The sequence below is a fragment of the Staurois parvus genome, unplaced genomic scaffold (assembly GCF_062004578.1).
Source record: "Staurois parvus isolate SC_StPar_1 unplaced genomic scaffold, SC_StPar_1.0 ptg000547l, whole genome shotgun sequence".
Lineage (NCBI taxonomy): Eukaryota > Metazoa > Chordata > Amphibia > Anura > Ranidae > Staurois > Staurois parvus.
Window position 1 is genome coordinate 128237 of NW_028318343.1, and position 22571 is coordinate 150807.

At 39.8% G+C, this 22571-nt stretch overlaps 2 protein-coding genes across 2 annotated transcripts; both read right to left on the reverse strand.

The window, feature by feature from the left end:
• Nucleotides 1–1739: 1739 nt before the first annotated feature.
• LOC149451193 (olfactory receptor 1J21-like) lies at nt 1740–2675 on the reverse strand. Its single transcript, XM_089690918.1, has one exon. The coding sequence runs from the start codon at nt 2673–2675 to the stop codon at nt 1740–1742; it is 936 nt and encodes a 311-aa protein (XP_089547044.1).
• An 859-nt stretch (nt 2676–3534) lies between these two features.
• LOC149451194 (olfactory receptor 1J21-like) lies at nt 3535–10960 on the reverse strand. The gene is made up of 3 exons (XM_089690920.1): nt 10041–10960; nt 7952–7973; nt 3535–3549 (listed from the first exon to the last, which is right to left on the reverse strand). The coding sequence occupies exons 1-3, from the start codon at nt 10958–10960 to the stop codon at nt 3535–3537; spliced, it is 957 nt and encodes a 318-aa protein (XP_089547046.1).
• Between the last annotated feature and the right edge of the window lie 11611 nt (nt 10961–22571).

Consider the following 22571-nt stretch of genomic DNA (forward strand, 5'->3'; position numbering starts at 1 on the left):
GCAAAAATGTATGGCTTACAAAACTGCAAAATTCATATGATGCTGTCAAGAAAGCATTGACCAAAATCCCTGAAGATAGCTTCCAACACTTTGCCGAATCCTTGTTAAAATTATCTGGATCTAATAAAATAGATTATATACAGTATATGGTGAAAACCTTTTTAATGAAAATCATTTTCTCCTTTCATTTTGTGGTTCAATACATTTTTATTGAGTTGACAAAATCTGTTTCAATCATACAGTAATGAAGAATTTAACAACTGGGTACACATACAGATCCTAAAGATGAACAGGATAGCCTACGGGTTGTGGATATGGCAGGTTACTGATATTTCAAAACAATATTGCAATTATTTACTCCATAATCAGGAACATACAAAAGTGTATTGGCTGAGCAGTCCAGATAATTTCTATCTTTTTGATGGGTCATTGGGGAGGGATTGGAGGAAGGAAAGTAGGGAAAAAGGATCAGGTCTAAGGGAAAGAGAGATAGGTTGAGGGACCCTTGTCTACCCAGGCCTACGGTCCATATAGTATACCATCAGTTCTGGAAGGAAATGTGAAAACCAAGGGTATCAAACTACTGAGTATTTTTGCATTGTATCAGACACCCTGGCCTCTACTTTTTCATGTAGCATAGTCAGCATGCTTCTGGATTTAGTTTTGGCTGTAGAAAAGAGTGGAGGTTTTCCATGCTTTACCTACTTTCTGCTTAGCAGCACTAAGGACATGGATCCTGAATTTCAATTGAACATTTTTAGAAGACCAAGGGGTCTGACACAAACAATGGCTTATTCCCTTATAAGGGGGACTGGCTGACATAACAATGTAGTTAAAAATGAAAAAATTGTGGTCCAAAATTGCTGGGCCATGGGGCATGACCACCGTATATGGTAGAAGATTCCGCATTGTCCATTGGGGAAAGTGTCCAGCTGTCCTATGGTGGTGTGAGCCTTCATCTCCTTCACTGAGGAGAGCATGGTGGATATCAGAAGGAGGCGACTCATGATTCTGTGGCTCTGTGAGTAAATGATCCAAGTGCTGGGAAGTCAGTGATTGTGTGTAGCTTCTGGTCTCTGGGAAAAGTCATAGTGACTGTCAACATAAATATTCTGTGGGACATTTTTTGTGCAGTTCAGCAAGATAGTTAAGAAGTCCTCAAATTGTTCACTTCACCAGTTTTTGGGGTATGTCATGCTCCCCTCTCCTCATCCAAGTTCAATATTCCAATAAAACCCTAAACAGACACCCCTAGACTGTTCCTTCAAGCCAGTGGAAGAGTGAAGAAAATGCTGTGCGCATGCCTGTGTGTGCTTTAAATGGAGGAATAGAACTAAATTTACCAGCGGCTCTTTAGGGGGTGCGCTACATATAGTAGAGGAGGACAGTGAGGGAGAGGAACAACATTAGTGAAGCAGAATGTCATCTTGGTGCAGCTCACAGAGGGATGGAGGGGGTATCTGTCTATTCCATCGAATGGCACTGCTACAGCCCAATTAGCCTTTTGCTGTATTTCTCTATTAACAATAGGCACATAAACATATCCTGAAGACATACATAATTACATAGTTACATAGTTACATAGTTAGTCTGGCTGAAAAAAGACAAAAGTCCATCCAGTTCAACCATACAAAAAAAAACAAGTTATACTCCTTAGGGTTAGTCAACCATTTGTGAAAATGGTAATAAAAGATATTTGAAAACAATTTTGCAAACATTTACAGTATAATCAGGAACATTCAGAAGCGTGTTGACTTTCTTTTTATACTTCTTATAGCCTTCAAAATATCTTTGTTCCTCAAAGAGTAGACAAATGGGTTGAGCATTGGGACCACAACCGTGTAAAGCAAGGCCAGCAACTTGTCCAGCTCCTTAGAACCTTCAGACTCTGGTTTGCCGTAAATTACAATGGCTGGACCATAGAATAATATTACCGTGGTGAGGTGGGAGGTGCAACTGGAATAAGCTTTCAGTCGTCCCTCCGAGGAATTAATTTTCAGTATGGTGGAGATGATGAATACGTAGGAAGTCAGAATGAACAAGAAAGGAAAAGATACAAACAGTAAGTCCTCACATAACGTAAGTATGTTTCTGCCTGTAACATCACTAGAGGATATTGCATACAGTTCTTTCACATCACAAAAGAAATGGTCAACCTTTTGTGTGAGACAGAAGGATAATAGAGATGTGGATAACACATTTACTGCTGCATCAATCACAGATATTAGCCAAGTGGACAGAGCCAATGAAAGGCATACATCTTTACTCATCAGTAAGGAATATTGTAATGGCTTACAGATTGCTACGTATCGGTCATAGGACATGGAGGTCAGAAGAAATATATCACAAGCAGCTGACAATGAGAAGAAGTACACCTGAGTCATACAGGCAGAGAAAGACATCCAATGGTCATGTGTTAGGAGTATGGAGAGAAGTTTTGGAAGAGTTACTGAAACAAATATAACATCACTAACAGCAAGATTACTCAAGAAGAAATACATTGGATGATGGAGCCGGGGAACCAGACCCACCAGTAGAACAATGGTCATGTTTCCAAAGATAGTCACCAAATACATCCATAGAACTGCAATGAGAAGGAGACATTGTCCAATTTTAGAGATGGAAAAAGCTGAAATATAGAACACGTTTTTGGTATTGTTTGAGCATTCCTCCATCTTCCTTGCATGGAAAAAAAGAAATGATAGTTTATACTTTTTACATTTATTAAATCACTTGCCATCTGGCTGTTATACATAAATGACCGGGCTGTTGTTTCCTAAGGGCAGGAGATCATTTCAAAATGGCCACCCCTTGTGGTTCTTGTGCATGCCCTCTAGTGCAGTGTTTCTCAACCTTTTTTCAGTCAAGGCACCCTTTAAAATTATGGACAGTCCCGAGGCACCCTTTAAAGTTATGAACAATCCTGAGGCACCCCATTCTAAAATGAGAAAAAAACAATTCTAATAGTTTTATATAATGCAGTAACATCCACACATGTAGGACACCCAACATTAGAGGTGATTCATTCTTCCAAATCAAATACACTTTTGCACACTGTACTGACTAGTATTCCAGTGTTTCTCTTCTCCCTCAGTTATTCAACATCACTAAGCTAGTGTAACCTCAGTGCTGATGGAGAGGGGCGGGGGAGGGTCAAACTAGGATGCTGTGCAGGTAGCTGATATCCTCCTTATCAACTGATCTTATTGGTTGTTAGGACGCCAGTGCTTAGAAGGCCATAATGGCGCACAATGAAAACCTGTGGCTTTGCGTAACTAAAAGGCGGGCTTCTTCCACCCTCTGGCTTGTATACAATTTTGGGGCAATTTTTAGACATTTTGCCAAGGCACCCCTTAAGAAACCTCAAGGCACTCCAGGGTGTCTGGGCACCCTGGTTGAGATAGGCTGCTCTAGTGTGTGCATGAGTACACTCTATAATCACTATATCCAATAGACACAGCAGATCACAAAGCGGAGGTACAGAGTCAATGAGATAGGCCCTGAACAAGTAGCCAGCCAGCTCTCTGTTTCCTTTCATACACTGATCATCTATGAAAGAAAACAGAGTTTTACCGATATTAATTATCAGCAGCATTTTGTACAGTGCACCAAGCTGGCCACAGTGTCCTTGATCATTAGTTAAACCTTTCCCATTGTCACCAGATCAGTGCAGCCAACCACATTGTAAGCCTGCAACAGCGTTCCTGATTGCTGCCCCACCAGTGCCAGTGTGGGAAAGCAATAGTGTTCTGATTACTGCAACACCAGTACCGACCTCACAATTAGATTCAGATTCTGAGTATAAACCTAAGAAAGGCAGAGGTTCAAATACTACTACCTCTGGTCCGAGAATAAAGGGGATACTATGTTATCAAGCACTGAGCATCTTACGGAATTGCATCAGGCAAGCACCAGGTGTGTGATACATCCAGGGGAGAAATGTGATAGGTAGTCAGGAAATTAGATGCATAACCTTTGCCGCTTGAAAGCCTGAAGGTGCTCTTAGGAGTTTGGCCCCTCTATGTAGCTAGGCTGCAAAAAAACTCTCTCACATGTGGTATCTCCATATTCAGGAGGAGTAGCAGAATGTATTTTTGGGTGTGATTCTAAGTATGCTCATGCTGTGTGTTAGAAATATTTTGTTAACTGACATCTTTGTGTCAAAGAATACATTTTCATTTTCTTACCTCATTTTCCGAAAACTTGTGGCAAAAAATGTGATCCCTAATAGACTCCCCGTACCTCTTAGTAAATCCATTAGAGGGTGTGTTTTCTAAAATGTGGTCATTATGTGGGTGTTTATACTGTTCTTGCTGTTCGGCAAATGAGATGACTTATTTTCACTCTTTGAAAGCCTGAAGGTGCTCCTTTGGGAGAACCTCTATGTATCTAGGCAGCAAATGTCTCACAAATGTTGTATCCCCATACTAGGGAGGAGTGGAAGAATGTGTTTTGGGGTGTAATTGTAAATATGTCAATGTTGTATGTGATAAAACATTTTTTGTTTTAAATTCCAAAAACTTGTGACAAAATATTACAACTTCACAAATGCACTATGCCTCATACTAAAACCTTGGGTTGTTGACTTTCCATAAATGGATCATTTTGGGGGTGTTTATATGTCCCTTTTTGTGTTGAGAATTTTAAAAATAAATATCATAGTTTGTAGATTCTATAACTTTTACACAGACTAAATAATTTACTGTACCCTTTTATGTTTTATTTACCAAGGAATACATTTTGCCCTTTATAAAGATTTACTGCAAAGTTTTATAACAGAGACTAAGAGAAACATTTACAATATTCAGTCTGTTTTCCTTTATATTTTATAAAACAAAACACCCCATTGGCGAATAAATGCCACCAAAAGCAATTTGTATTCCCCCCCCCCCCCCCTTTATGCATCTAGGCAGCAAATGTCTCACAAGTGGTGTATCCCCATACTAGGAAGGAGTGGAAGAATGTGTTTTGGGGTGTAATTGTACATATGTCAATGTTGTATGTGAAGAAAAAAAATTGTGTTAAAATATTACAACTTCACAAACCTCACTATGCCTCATACTAAAACCTTGGGTTGTTGACTTTCCATAAACGGATCATTTTGGGGGTTTTTATACTTTTTCTTTTTGGGTTGAGAAATTTCAAAAATAAATATTATAGTTTGTAGACTCTATAACTTTTACACAGACTAAATAATTTACTGTAACCTCTTTTGTTTTGTTTTTATTTTACCAAGGAATACATTTAGCTCTTTATAAAGAGTTATTGCAAAGTTTTATAACAGAAACTAAGGGAAATATTTTTAAATATTCAGCCTGTTTTCTTTTATATTGTAAAAAAAAAAAGCATTGCTGAATAAATGAATAAATGTGCATTTCCCCCCCCCCCCCCAGAATTATATAAAATTAATTTGGGTACAATGCAGCATGACCGAGTACTTGCCAGTCAAAGTATCATAATGCTGTTTGGGGGGTTGAGGACAGAAAATTTGAAATAGAACAGCCAGCACCAGCACACGGGCTACTTCTCATTAAATGGAAGTACTATCCCTTGTACTGTTTTTATTTTTTTTTAAACTAAAATTTACAACTTTATCCATTTCCAAGTGAAATTTGGTTGCAAATCATAACATACAGCAGTGCAGGTTTATAAATAAGCAAAACAGTTGTGAGACTTTATCCGGCCTTTAAATTATTGTTATTTAATGAAATATACAAATTAGCTAAATTGATTGAGCAATAAATCTGATCAAAGTGGACAGTGTCACAGGAAAACCTGTCTAAAAATAAATCTGATCTTACCGCCCCCTAAAGACAGTAAAACCAAAATACAGATTAATAATACATATACATACAGCACCAGTTAGAATATGTTCAGGAGTAACTGTGATTATTCATTTAGAAGTCACTTTTAATCCATATGTAAATTGCAGAGTTGTGGAAATCAATATATAAACTATATAAATATTTAAAAATACAACTTTATTTTTATGTTCCTAAAGCTCCATGCACACTAGCATTATTTTTAAGCTCCTAGAAGCTGTTATTAGCATTTTTTCTGCTCCTAGAAGCTAAATAGTGTAGTGTTCTCCTGTGTATCAATGCGTTTATATTTACTTGTGAGCCAATTGGGTTCATGCACTCTACTTTAAGCTATTAGTGTTTTTTGAGCTTTAGCGTCTAGGAACAGGAAAAAAATGTTTTAATAAATACTGACAAAACAATTATTATTATTATTATTAATATTTTTCAGGATTTATATAGGTCTTTACAACATGAGGGCAGACAGTACAGTTACAATACAATTCAATGTGTGAGGAATCAGAGGGCCCTGATCATTAGAGCTTACAATCTAAAAGGGAGGATCAGGAGAAACAAAGCTTAATAACTGTCTTACAATCTCTTAGATTGTAAGCTCCCAGGATCAGGGCCCTCCTATCCCTCTTGTATTGAACTGTATTGTTGCTGTATTGTCTCCCTTTATATTGTAAAGCGCTGAGCAAACTGTTGGCGCCATAAATCCTGTATAATAATAATAATAACTGTGGGGATGAGCGGATGGCGAAAAAGTGCTTTTGTTAGGTGGGGGTAGGATACTCTTTTCTGAAGAGAAGGGTTTGCAGGGATCGCCTAAAGGTGGACAGAGTAGGAGACAGTCGGAAAGATTGGGTAGGGAGTTTCATAGGATAGGAGAGGCTCTGGAGAAGTCCTGGAAATCCACATTCATTGAATGCTCCACAAATATGTCCTAATGGCAGCAGGCTTCCTACATGTCCATGTCTACAGTTCAATACCCCCTTCCCCTGAAATCATGATCCTGTTACTCACCCACTGGACAGGTGACTGCAGGATAAAATGACTGCTGAAATTCTGCTAATGCAGAGCTCTAGCCTGACAATATTGTACAATGCAACAATATATTGATGGCCTTCCTCTCTGAATTTTAGGTCACGTGTTCAGGAGATTAAACACAAATTACTTCAGGTACCTATACTAGAAATTAGGGTTATAGCTAGAAACCTTTTCCTCCCTAACCTTTTAGTTTGGTATGGACAGCAAATGTTACCTGACATCATGTAACATATTCATCAGATCACAAATATCTGCCTATGTGGTGATGAGATATATAAAGATCATCTGTGGCTTAAGGGAGGACATAGATGGCATCTCAATGGGATTTAGATACAAAATAAAAATGACTGAAAATAATGAATACATTTGAGAATTAAACAATAAAGTGAAAAAAAATCAGATTCATAAGAAAGTCCAATCTAGCTTGCCTTTAGATGCATTCGGGGTAAGGTGACCTGGATTTGGGTTTGTGGTGACTGCCAATAGTGCTGTTGTCTTTCATGATGCCAACCCATATGGAAGAAAAATATATTTGAAATATATTTTAAAAATATTCTTCCCAAATATATTGACATATATTTAAAAATACATATATTTTTAAATATATATATATTTTTAAATATATTCTTCAGGTTTTTTTAACATATAAAAAAGTCATTTTAACATATATTTTTTACGTATATTTGTAAATGCATTCCAAAAATGTAGATTTGTATTTTTAAAGACATACAGTATTTTTAATGTATTTTTTTAAAATATTTTTCATATATTTTGTAATTAAAAATGCATTTAAACATACAGTATATATATATATTTATTGAAATATATTTTGAAATATATTGAATACGGCCAAAATTGTAGCATTTCAAATATATGTCAATATATTTGGGAAGAAAATGTTTAAAATATATTTCAAATATATTTTTCTTCCATACGGGAACAGATGCCTCAGGGGCAGAAAGGATCAGATTCTTAGATACTTAGAATAACAGGAAAGAAGGAGTGCCTGATTTCCAAAGGAGGCATTTATTGAGAATAACTAAAAGTACATCAAAGCAACGCGTTTTAGGAGAAAAGATGTGTTGGTTTGATGTACTTGCCTTTATTCTCAATAAATGCCTCCTAATCTACCATCAAAAGTGCATTCTTTGGGACATTGGGTGCTCCTCCTTTCCTATTATTCCAAGTCTATGTGTGGAAACTACCTTAAGGCCGTACCAGAAAGGCAGCAGCCCAATCGCTAAGAGGGCTTACCACTAGTATGCACCATTGGACACAACCAACTGGAATACCAACCCACACAACCACCTACCTACCAATGACTGATTCCAGTCGGTCCAGCACAGTCTTCAGCAGAAACAAGACTCTTAGATACAGAAAAGTATGTTGCCTTGTGGCCAAGAACCCTAAAAATGCACTCTGGGACACCATAAAGGGTCTTGTGTCCTTCCTGGCCTGCAAACTGTATTCCAAAATTATGAAAAATAAAATAAACTTTCTGTAACGTGTTCTACAATTACTCTGTGAACTATGGCCAAGTGGTCATCAAAATGCATTGTGTAGCTGTGATAGATCTTATGACCCACTTGACCTGAACAGTATGATACTTCAGCAGTGGTCTTTAGACAATGGTCTGCAGAGCAAATGTGTCCCTTTGCTTGTTTATCTAGCCCTTTGGGCGTCATTCCTCCAACTGATGCAAGGCAATATTCCTCCTATGGTCAATGATGGGGAGCTATTCCTCTCACTGACACCAAAAGTAAGGAACCATTCTTCCCACTGACACCAACAAAGGAGCACTATTCCTTACATTGGCACCAATAATGGTTAACTATTCTTTCTGCTGACACCAGGGATCTGGCACTATTAATCCAACTGATCCCAACAATTGGTACTATTCCTTCCACCAATACCAATGATGGGTCACTATTCCTCCTCCTACTGTCCACAGGCACTATGTAATTTTCTTACTCCCACTGACATTCAAGCCTGAGGCATTGTTTGTTTCCAATGGTGCCATGGCATTTTCTACTAACACTAGCTACAGTCTGCAACCAAACAGGGCACATCCGTATTCATTGCCCACGGAATCCACCAAGGCTCCAGAGCAGCCAACCCCCTCGGGGCACTTCCAACCGACCTACCACTCTCTATGGCCAAGCCTCTGCCTACTCTCTACAGGACCACCCGAGTGACACCGCCTCTTCATGGAGGAATTTTACCACCGAGGATGAGGACATCGGGGTCTTTCATGAGGCTAACCCTCTCCAGGCTGCCACCCCGGACAATCGCCGACACCACCAACAGGTTGTCCATGTTAACGGCCGTCAGGTTCAAGGATTACGGGACACTGGAGCCACACCCACCTTAGTCCAACCTCAACTGGTACCAGACTAGGCCAAGACCGGGCGATCTGTGGCGTTACGGGTAGCGGGAGGCCATGTCTACCGGATTCCTACCTCAAGGCTTCATCTGGATTGGGGGGCCGGGGTCAGGGACGTTGAAATTGGAGTAATGCAGAACTTGCCAGCTGAGGTTCTCCTTGGAAATGATCTGGGAGTCCTGGTCTCCACTTTTTGGCACCGAGACCCCTGCTGAAGCTCAACCAGTACCGATCGGGGAAGCAAAACGCCAATGCAGATGGGTTGTCCCAGCAAGCCGAGTTGGAGAAGTGAACCTCTGAACCGACCAGCCCCAAGCGGACCTGTTTGAAGGTCTCGCCGGGTCTGGCGGGTGTTACACAACGGGGGAGCCTTGTGACGAATTGTCCCTTTGTGATACCATTTTGCCCTTTCTGTTCTGGTTTTTATCCCCTTTGTAAAGCTGGACATGTTTCACAGACATTCTACACTGTTTGTTTAGGGAAATGTGACCTTGTAGTCTTTCACTTCTATAGAGTTCCTAGGTATTGTTGTATTGTATGGTTTGTTGTGGGTGGGGAAAACCTGGTGCCAGTCTGTCTGGTGGGGGTGGGGTGAAGTTGTATATACTGAGCTGTGTTTAATAAAGATAGTCAGTTTCACCCTACACAAAGTTCTGACTCGTGTTTTTAGCTATAATACCTGCCGTGGGAGAATGCTGGAAGACTTGCCGGAAATGAGGACCATTGGGTGAGACGCACGGCTCCGCACGAGGAAGCCCAGGCGGAACGGTTCCGCCACAATCAGGAACATTCAGAAGTGTGTTGACTTTCTTTTTATACTTTTTATAGCCTTCAAAATATCTTTGTTCCTCAAAGAGTAGACAAATGGGTTGAGCATTGGGACCACAACCGTGTAAAGCAAGGCCAGCAACTTGTCCAGCTCCTTAGAACCTTCAGACTCTGGTTTGCCGTAAATTACAATGGCTGGACCATAGAATAATATTACCGTGGTGAGGTGGGAGGTGCAACTGGAATAAGCTTTTAGTCGTCCCTCCGAGGAATTAATTTTCAGTATGGTGGAGATGATGAATACGTAGGAAGTCAGAATGAGCAAGAAAGGAAAAGATACAAACAGTAAGTCCTCACATAACATAAGTATGTTTCTGCCTGTAACATCACTAGAGGATATTTCATACAGTGCTTTCACATCACAAAAGAAATGGTCAACCTTTTGTGTGAGACAGAAGGATAACAGAGACGTGGATAACACATTTACTGCTGCATAAGTCACAGATATTAGCCAAGTGGACAGAGCCAATGAAAGGCATACATCTTTACTCATGAGTAAGGAATATTGTAATGGCTTACAGATTGCTACGTATCGGTCATAGGACATGGAGGTCAGAAGAAATATATCACAAGCAGCTGACAATGTGAAGAAGTACACCTGAGTCATACAGGCAGAGAAAGACATCCAATGGTCATGTGTCAGGAGTATGGAGAGAAGTTTTGGAAGAGTAACTGAAACAAATATGACATCACTAACAGCAAGATTACTCAAGAAGAAATACATTGGAGTATGGAGCCGGGGAACCAGCCCCACCAGTAGAACAATGGTCATGTTTCCAAAGATAGTCACCAAATACATCAATAGAACTGCAATGAGAAGGAGACATTGTCCGGTTTTAGAGATGGAAAAAGCTGAAATATAGAACACGTTTTTGGTATTGTTCGAGCATTCCTCCATCACCCTTGCATGGAAAAAAAAAAGAAATGATAGTTTATACTTTTTACATTTATTAAATCACTTGCCATCTGGCTGTTATACATAAATGACCGGGCTGTTGTTTCCTAAGGGCAGGAGATCATTTCAAAATGGCCACCCCTTGTGGTTCTTGTGCATGCCCTCTAGTGCAGTGTTTCTCAACCTTTTTTAAGTCAAGGGACCCTTTAAATTTATGGACAGTCCTGAGGCACCCTTTAAAGTTATGAACAATCCTGAGGCACCCCATGGTAAAATGAGAAAAAAACATTTCTAATAGTTTTATATAATGCAGTAACCTCCACACGTGTAGGACACCCAACATTAGAGGTGATTCATTCTTCCAAATCAAATACACTTTTGCACACTGGTACTGACTAGTATTCCAGTGTTTCTCTTCTCCCTCAGTTAATCAACATCACTAAGCTAGTGTAACCTCAGCGCTGATGGAGAGGGGCGGGGGAGGGTCAAACTAGGATGCTGTGCAGGTAGCTGATATCCTCCTTATCAACTGATGTTATTGGTTGTTAGGATGCCAGTGGTTAGAAGGCCATAATGGCGCACAATGAAAACCTGTGGCTTTGCGTAACTAAAAGGCGGGTTTCTTCCACCCTCTGGCTTGTATACAATTTTGGGGCAATTTTTAGACATTTTGCCAAGGCACCCCTGAAGAAACCTCAAGGCACTCCAGGGTGCCTGGGCACCCTGGTTGAGAAAGGCTGCTCTAGTGTGTGCATGAGTACACTCTATAATCACTATATCCAATAGACACAGCAGATCACAAAGCGGAGGTACAGAGTCAATGAGACAGGCCCTGAACAAGTAATCACTATGACCAATTACAGCAATCATAAATGTAAACAAGGTCTGCTTTTTGCAGCCAGCCAGCTCTCTGTTTCCTTTCATACACTGATCATCTATGAAAGAAAACAGAGTTTTACCGACATTAATTATCAGCAGCATTTTGTACAGCACACCAAGCTGGCCACAGTGTCCCTGATCATTAGTTTAACCTTTCCCATTGTCACCAGATCAGTGCAGCCAACCACATTGAAAGCCTGCAACAGCTTTCCTGATTGCTTCCCCACCAGTGCCAGTGTGGGAGAGCAACAGTGTTCTGATTACTGCAACACCGGTACCGATCTCACAGTTAGATTCAGATTCTGAGTATGAACCTAAGAAAGGCAGAGGTTCAATTACAATTACCTCTGGTCCGAGAATAAAGGGGATACTATGTTAGAGGGTGTGCTTTCTAAACTGTGGTCATTATGTGGGTGTTTCTACTGTTCTGGCTGTTCGGGAAATGAGATGACTTATTTTCACTCTTTGAAAGCCTGAAGGTGCTCCTTTGGGAGAACCTCTTTGTATCTAGGTAGGAAATGTCTCACAAATGTTGTATCCCCATACTAGGGAGGAGTGGAAGAATGTGTTTTGGGGTGTAATTGTAAATATGTCAATGTTGTATGTGAAAAAAAAATTGTTTCAAAATATTACAACTTTACAAAACACACTATGCCTCATACTAAAAACCTTGGGGTGTTGACTTTCCATAAACGGATCATTTTGGGGGTGTTTATACTGTTTCTTTTCGGGTTCAGAATTTTCAAAAATAAATATCATAGTTTGTAGACTCTATAACTTTTACACAGACTAAATAATTTACTGTATCCCTTTTTTTTGTTTTTTTTTTTACCAAGCAATACATTTTGCTGTTTTTAAAGATTTATTGCAAAGTCTTATAACAGAAACTAAGTTAAGTTTTCCCCCCAAAAATTGTAAGAAATATAAAAGGAAAACAGACTGAGTAAATGAATAAATGTTCATTTTCCCCAAAAAATGTATATAAAATGAATTTGGGTACAATGTAGCATGACCGAGTACTTGCCAGTCAAAGTATCATAATACTGTTGGGGGGTTGAGGACAGAAAATTTGAAATAGAACAGCCAGCACCAGCACACGGGCTACTTCTCATTAAATGGAAGTATTGTCCCTTGTGCTGTTTTTTTTTTTCAATTGCGAGACTTTATTCGGCCTTTAAATTGTTGTTATTTAATGAAATATACAAATTAGCTAAGTTGATTGAGCAATAAATCTGATCAAAGTGGACAGTGTCACAGGAAAACCTGTCTAAAAATAAATCTGATCTTACCACCCCCCTAAAGACAGTAAAACCAAAATACAGATTAATAATACATATACATACAGCACCAGTTAGAATATGTTCAGGAGTAACTGATTATTCATTTAGAAGTCACTTTTAATCCATATGTAAATTGCAGAGTTGTGGAAATCAATATTTAAACTATATAAATATTTAAAAATACAACTTTATTTTTATGTTCCTAAAGCTCCATGTCCAGAGTTTTTTTAGAGCGTTTTTTCAGCAGAACAAAAATGCTAAACGCTCCAACATGCTCCTAAATGCTACTAAAAACGCCCCTAACAGCTTTTTTGTCTACATGTACTGTAAAAATACTAATCAAACTAAAATCAAAATCTAAATAATAATCAAACTTAATAAATACTCACAAAACAATTATTATTATTAATATTTTTCAGTATTTATATAGCGCTTTACAACACGAGGGCAGACAGTACAGTTACAATACAATTCAATGTGTGAGGAATCAGAGGGCCCTGATCATTAGAGCTTACAATCTAAAAGGGAGGGTCAGGAGAAACAAAGTTTAATAACTGTTTTACAATCTTAGATTGTAAGCTCCCAGGATCAGGGCCCTCCTAACCCTCTTGTATTGAACTGTATTGTTGCTGTATTGTTTCCCGTTATATTGTAAAGCGCTGAGCAGACTGTTGGCGCCATAAATCCTGTATAATAATAATAATAATAACTGTGATTATTCATTTAGAAGTCACTTTTAATCCATATGTAAATTGCAGAGTTGTGGAAATCACTATTTAAACTATCTAAAAAATATTTTTTGAGCTTTAGTGTCTAGGAGCAGAAAAAATATAGTTTTTGTAGAGTTTTTAAGGAGCGTTTTTTCAGCAGAAAAAAAATGCTAAACGCTGCTAAACACTACTAAAACGCTACTAAAACGCCCCCAACAGCTTTTTTCTAGCTTTATTCTACATGTGCTGTAAAAATACTAATAAAACGATAACACTCCTAAATGCTTCTAAACACTACTAAAATGCTACTAAAAACGTTATTACCAACATTTTTATAGCGTGAAAAAAAAAGCGCATGGAGCCTTAAAATGTTCAGAACTATTACAAACATAGAAAGCAAATAAAACCCTCGGGATTGTATTATCAAACTTAATAAATACTCACAAAACAATTATTATTATTAATATTTTTCAGGATTTATATAGCGCTTTACAACATGAGGGCAGACAGTACAGTTACAATACAATTCAGTATGTGAGGAATCAGAGGGCCCTGATCATTAGAGCTTACAATCTAAAAGGGAGGGTCAGGAGAAACAAAGTTTAATAACTGTTTTACAATCTCCTAGATTGTAAGCTCCCAGGATCAGGGCCCTCCTATCCCTCTTGTATTGAACTGTATTGTTGCTGTATTGTCTCCCTTTATATTGTAAAGTGCTGAGCAAACTGTTGGCGCAATATAAATCCTGTATAATAATAATAACTGTGGGGGATGAGAAGATGGACAAAACGTGCTTTTGTTAGGTGGGGGTAGGATACTCTTTTCTGAAGAGAAGGGTTTGCAGGGATCGCCTAAAGGTGAACAGAGTAGGAGACAGTCTGAAAGATTGGGTAGGGAGTTCCATAGGATGGGAGAGGCTCTGGAGAAGTCCTGGAAATCCACATTCATTGAATGCTCCACAAATATGTCCTAATGGCAGCAGGCTTCCTACATGTCCATGTCTACAGTTCAATACCCCCCTCCCTTGAAATCATGATCCTGTTACTCACCCGCTGGACAGGTGACTGCAGGATAAAATGACTGCTGAAATTGTGCTAATGCAGAGCTCTAGCCTGACAATATTGTACAATGCAACAATATATTGATGGCCTTCCTCTCTGAATTTTAGGTCACGTGTTCAGGAGATTAAACACAAATTACTTCAGGTACCTATACTAGAAATGAGGGTTATAGCTGGAAATCTTTTCCTCCCTAACCTTTTAGTTTGGTATGGACAGCAAATGTTACCTGACATCATGTAACATATTCATCAGATCACAAATATCTGCCTATGTGGTGATGAGATATATAAAGATCATCTGTGGCTTAAGGGAGGACATAGATGGCATCTCAATGGGATTTAGATACAAAATAAAATTGACTGAAAATAATGAATGCATTTGAGAATTAAACAATAAAGTGAAAAAAAATAATCAGATTCATAAGAAAGTCTAATCTAGCTTGCCTTTAGATGCATTCGGGGTAAGGTGACCTGGATTTGGGTTTGTGATGACTACCGATAGTGCTGTTGTCTTTCATGATGCCCAACCCATATGGAAGAAAAATATATTTGAAATATATTTTAAAAATATTCTTCCCAAATATATTGACATATTTAAAAATACATATATTTTTAAATATATATATATTTTTAAAATATATTCTTTAGATTTTTTTAACATATAAAAAAGTCATTTTAACATATATTTTTTACGTATATTTGTAAATGCATTCCAAAAATGTAGATTTGTATTTTTAAAGACATACAGTATATTTGAAATGTATTTTTAAAAATATTTTTCATATATTTTGTAATTAAAAATGCATTTAAACATACTATATATATATATATATATATATATATATATATATATATATATATATATATATATTTTTTTTTTTTTTTATTGAAATATATTTTGAAATATATTGAATACGGACAAAATTGTAGCATTTCAAATATATGTCAATATATTTGGGAAGAAAATTTTTAAAATATATTTCAGATATATTTTTCTTCCATATGGGAACAGATGCCTCAGGTTCAGAAAGGATCAGATTCTTAGATACTTAGAATAACAGGAAAGAAGGAGTGCCTGATGTCCAAAAGAGGAATTTATTGAGAATAACGACAAGAACATCAAACCAACGCGTTTTAGGAGAAAAGATGTGTTGGTTTGATGTACTTGTTGTTATTCTCAATAAATGCCTCCTAATCTACCATCAAAAGTACATTCCTTGGGACATTGGGTGCTCCTCCTTTCCTATTATTCCAAGCCTAAGAGGGTTTACCACTAGTATGCACCATTGGGCACAACCGACTGCAGGGACATCTCCCTACCAACCCACACAACCACCTACCTACCAGTGACTGATTCCAGTCAGTCCAGAACAGTCTTCAGCACAAACAAGACTCTTAGATACAGAAAAGTATGTTGCCTTGTAGCCAAGAATCCTAAAAATGTACATAAAGGGTCTTATGTCCTTCCTGCGGCCTGCAAACTGTGTTCCAAAATTGTGAAAAATAAAATAAACTTTCTATAACTTGTTCTACAATTACTCTGTGAACTATGGCCAGGTGGTCATCAAAATGCATTGTGTAGCTGAGATAGACCTTATGACCCACTTGACCTGAACAGTATGATACTTCAGCAGTGGTCTTTAGACAATGGCCTGCAGAGCAGATGTGTCCCTTTGCTTTTGTTTATCTATCCCTTTGGGCATCATTCCTCCCACTGATGCAAGGCAATATTCCTCCCATGGTCACTGATGGGGTGCTATTCCTCTCACTGACACCAAAAGTAAGGAACCATTCCTCCCACTGACACCAGCAAAGGCGCAATATTCCTTACATTGGCACCAATAATGGTGAATTATTCTTTCTGCTGACACCAGGGATCTGGCACTATTCCTCCAACTGATCCCAACAATTGGTACTATTCCTTTCACCAATACCAATGATGGGTCACTATTCCTCCTCCTACTGTCCGCAGGCACTTTGTAATTTTCTTACTCACACTGACATCCAAGCCTGAGGCATTGTTTGTTTCCAATGGTGCCATGGCATTTTCTACTCCCACTAGCTGCACTCTGTCCCCAGTAATGTCTGAAGGACAGTAATCTGGCCTTTTGTTTGGAAAATTTGGAGAACCCTTCACTACAGTATGAACGCGCTTAGCAAACATTTCAATTCCTTCTCTCAATGCATCTAAAGAAGATGATGACACCCTAATTGCTACTGTACAAATTATATCCATTACTGACTGTAGTAGTTAGTCACATTCAGCTGGGCTTGTTCTGTAATGTTGAAGACCATTGGCTAATTAACCAAAAATCCTCTTTGGTTCTAATTAGAGATGAGCGAATCGAAGTATCCAAAGTGGAATTCGAGTCGAATATCGGAAAAATTTCGATTCGTGCCGAATCCGAAAAATAGCCTAATTCGGACGCGCGAATCGAAATTTTTCAGAAAATGGCGGCTGACGGAGCGGGGATGTCTGGGAAGGCGCGCAGACAAGGCGCGCTGACCCATAATGCATTCCTCAACTACATGTGATCGCATCAGCCTATCAGCAGCCAGCCAGCCAGCACTGTGTAATGGTCGAGCTATAAATAGCGGCCATTTTGGAATTCTTCATTTGCCTGCAGTTATTGAACAGAGGCAGACCGCTCTGTACTAGGGACAGGGACAGAGTTAGGGCCACAGAAACGATAATTGGGGACAGAGAAAAGTTACTTAGGGACAGAGAACCATTACTCAGGGACACAGACTTGTTAATGAGGGCCACAGAATTGTTATTTAGGGACAAAGAAACGCTAGTTAGGGCCACAGAATTCATAATCAGGGACAGACAGAATTGTTACTCAGTGCCAGAGAATTGTTACTTAGGGCCACAGAAACGTTATTAGGGCCACAGAATTGTTACTCAGGGACAGACAGAATTGTTACTGAGTGCCAGAGAATTGTTACTCAGGGACAGACAGAATTGTTACTGAGTGCCAGAGAATTGTTACTTAGGGCCACAGAAACTTTAATTAGGGCCACAGAATTTTTACTCAGGGACAGACAGAATTGTTACTGAGTGCCAGAGAATTGTTACTTAGGGCCACAGAAACTTTACTTAGGGCCACAGAATTTTTACTCAGGGACAGACAGAATTGTTACTGAGTGCCAGAGAATTGTTACTCAGGGACAGACAGAATTGTTACTGAGTGCCAGAGAATTGTTACTTAGGGCCACAGAAACTTTACTTAGGGCCACAGAATTGTTACTCGCACAGACACAGAATTGTTACTCGCACAGACACAGAATTGTTACTGAAGGCCACAGAACTGTTACTTAGGGCCACAGAATTGTTACTCGCACAGACACAGAATTGTTACTGAAGGCCACAGAACTGTTACTTAGGGCCACAGAATTGTTACTCGCACAGACACAGAATTGTTACTCGCACAGACACAGAACTGTTACTGAGGGCCACAGAACTGTTACTTAGGGCCACAGAATTGTTACTCGCACAGACACAGAATTGTTACTCAGGGCCACAGAACTGTTACTTAGGGACAAAGAAACGCTAGTTAGGGCCACAGAATTCATACTCAGGGACAGACAGAATTGTTACGGAGTGCCAGAGAATTGTTACTCTGGGCCACAGAAACTTTACTTAGGGCCACAGAATTTTTACTCAGGGACAGACAGAATTGTTACTGAGTGCCAGAGAATTGTTACTCAGGGACAGACAGAATTGTTACGGAGTGCCAGAGAATTGTTACTCAGGGCCACAGAAACTTTACTTAGGGCCACAGAATTTTTACTCAGGGACAGACAGAATTGTTACTGAGTGCCAGAGAATTGTTACTCAGGGACAGACAGAATTGTTACGGAGTGCCAGAGAATTGTTACTTAGGGCCACAGAAACTTTACTTAGGGCCACAGAATTGTTACTCGCACAGACACAGAATTGTTACTCGCACAGACACAGAACTGTTACTGAGGGCCACAGAAACTTTACTTAGGGACAAAGAAACGCTAGTTAGGGCCACGGAATTCATACTCAGGGACAGACAGAATTGTTACGGAGTGCCAGAGAATTGTTACTCAGGGCCACAGAAACTTTACTTAGGGCCACAGAATTTTTACTCAGGGACAGACAGAATTGTTACTGAGTGCCAGAGAATTGTTACTCAGGGACAGACAGAATTGTTACTGAGTGCCAGAGAATTGTTACTTAGGGCCACAGAAACTTTACTTAGGGCCACAGAATTGTTACTCGCACAGACACAGAATTGTTACTCGCACAGACACAGAATTGTTACTGAAGGCCACAGAACTGTTACTTAGGGCCACAGAATTGTTACTCGCACAGACACAGAATTGTTACTCGCACAGACACAGAACTGTTACTGAGGGCCACAGAACTGTTACTTAGGGCCACAGAATTGTTACTCGCACAGACACAGAATTGTTACTCAGGGCCACAGAACTGTTACTTAGGGACAAAGAAACGCTAGTTAGGGCCACAGAATTCATACTCAGGGACAGACAGAATTGTTACGGAGTGCCAGAGAATTGTTACTCTGGGCCACAGAAACTTTACTTAGGGCCACAGAATTTTTACTCAGGGACAGACAGAATTGTTACTGAGTGCCAGAGAATTGTTACTCAGGGACAGACAGAATTGTTACGGAGTGCCAGAGAATTGTTACTCAGGGCCACAGAAACTTTACTTAGGGCCACAGAATTTTTACTCAGGGACAGACAGAATTGTTACTGAGTGCCAGAGAATTGTTACTCAGGGACAGACAGAATTGTTACGGAGTGCCAGAGAATTGTTACTTAGGGCCACAGAAACTTTACTTAGGGCCACAGAATTGTTACTCGCACAGACACAGAATTGTTACTCGCACAGACACAGAACTGTTACTGAGGGCCACAGAAACTTTACTTAGGGACAAAGAAACGCTAGTTAGGGCCACGGAATTCATACTCAGGGACAGACAGAATTGTTACGGAGTGCCAGAGAATTGTTACTCAGGGCCACAGAAACTTTACTTAGGGCCACAGAATTTTTACTCAGGGACAGACAGAATTGTTACTGAGTGCCAGAGAATTGTTACTCAGGGACAGACAGAATTGTTACGGAGTGTCAGAGAATTGTTACTCAGGGACAGACAGAATTGTTACTGAGTGCCAGAGAATTGTTACTTAGGGCCACAGAAACTTTAATTAGGGCCACAGAATTTTTACTCAGGGACAGACAGAATTGTTACTGAGTGCCAGAGAATTGTTACTCAGGGACAGACAGAATTGTTACTGAGTGCCAGAGAATTGTTACTTAGGGCCACAGAAACTTTACTTAGGGCCACAGAATTTTTACTCAGGGACAGACAGAATTGTTACTGAGTGCCAGAGAATTGTTACTCAGGGACAGACAGAATTGTTACTGAGTGCCAGAGAATTGTTACTCAGGGCCCCAGAAACTTTACTTAGGGCCACAGAATTTTTACTCAGGGACAGACAGAATTGTTACTGAGTGCCAGAGAATTGTTACTCAGGGACAGACAGAATTGTTACTGAGTGCCAGAGAATTGTTACTTAGGGCCACAGAAACTTTACTTAGGGCCACAGAATTGTTACTCGCACAGACACAGAATTGTTACTCGCACAGACACAGAATTGTTACTGAAGGCCACAGAACTGTTACTTAGGGCCACAGAATTGTTACTCGCACAGACACAGAATTGTTACTCGCACAGACACAGAACTGTTACTGAGGGCCACAGAACTGTTACTTAGGGCCACAGAATTGTTACTCGCACAGACACAGAATTGTTACTCAGGGCCACAGAACTGTTACTTAGGGACAAAGAAACGCTAGTTAGGGCCACAGAATTCATACTCAGGGACAGACAGAATTGTTACGGAGTGCCAGAGAATTGTTACTCTGGGCCACAGAAACTTTACTTAGGGTCACAGAATTTTTACTCAGGGACAGACAGAATTGTTACTGAGTGCCAGAGAATTGTTACTCAGGGACAGACAAAATTGTTACGGAGTGCCAGAGAATTGTTACTCAGGGCCACAGAAACTTTACTTAGGGCCACAGAATTTTTACTCAGGGACAGACAGAATTGTTACTGAGTGCCAGAGAATTGTTACTCAGGGACAGACAGAATTGTTACGGAGTGCCAGAGAATTGTTACTTAGGGCCACAGAAACTTTACTTAGGGCCACAGAATTGTTACTCGCACAGACACAGAATTGTTACTCGCACAGACACAGAACTGTTACTGAGGGCCACAGAAACTTTACTTAGGGACAAAGAAACGCTAGTTAGGGCCACGGAATTCATACTCAGGGACAGACAGAATTGTTACGGAGTGCCAGAGAATTGTTACTCAGGGCCACAGAAACTTTACTTAGGGCCACAGAATTTTTACTCAGGGACAGACAGAATTGTTACTGAGTGCCAGAGAATTGTTACTCAGGGACAGACAGAATTGTTACGGAGTGTCAGAGAATTGTTACTCAGGGACAGACAGAATTGTTACTGAGTGCCAGAGAATTGTTACTTAGGGCCACAGAAACTTTAATTAGGGCCACAAAATTTTTACTCAGGGACAGACAGAATTGTTACTGAGTGCCAGAGAATTGTTACTCAGGGACAGACAGAATTGTTACTGAGTGCCAGAGAATTGTTACTTAGGGCCACAGAAACTTTACTTAGGGCCACAGAATTTTTACTCAGGGACAGACAGAATTGTTACTGAGTGCCAGAGAATTGTTACTCAGGGACAGACAGAATTGTTACTGAGTGCCAGAGAATTGTTACTCAGGGCCCCAGAAACTTTACTTAGGGCCACAGAATTTTTACTCAGGGACAGACAGAATTGTTACTGAGTGCCAGAGAATTGTTACTCAGGGACAGACAGAATTGTTACTGAGTGCCAGAGAATTGTTACTTAGGGCCACAGAAACTTTACTTAGGGCCACAGAATTGTTACTCGCACAGACACAGAATTGTTACTCGCACAGACACAGAATTGTTACTGAAGGCCACAGAACTGTTACTTAGGGCCACAGAATTGTTACTCGCACAGACACAGAATTGTTACTCGCACAGACACAGAACTGTTACTGAGGGCCACAGAACTGTTACTTAGGGCCACAGAATTGTTACTCGCACAGACACAGAATTGTTACTCAGGGCCACAGAACTGTTACTTAGGGACAAAGAAACGCTAGTTAGGGCCACAGAATTCATACTCAGGGACAGACAGAATTGTTACGGAGTGCCAGAGAATTGTTACTCTGGGCCACAGAAACTTTACTTAGGGTCACAGAATTTTTACTCAGGGACAGACAGAATTGTTACTGAGTGCCAGAGAATTGTTACTCAGGGACAGACAGAATTGTTACGGAGTGCCAGAGAATTGTTACTCAGGGCCACAGAAACTTTACTTAGGGCCACAGAATTTTTACTCAGGGACAGACAGAATTGTTACTGAGTGCCAGAGAATTGTTACTCAGGGACAGACAGAATTGTTACGGAGTGCCAGAGAATTGTTACTTAGGGCCACAGAAACTTTACTTAGGGCCACAGAATTGTTACTCGCACAGACACAGAATTGTTACTCGCACAGACACAGAACTGTTACTGAGGGCCACAGAAACTTTACTTAGGGACAAAGAAACGCTAGTTAGGG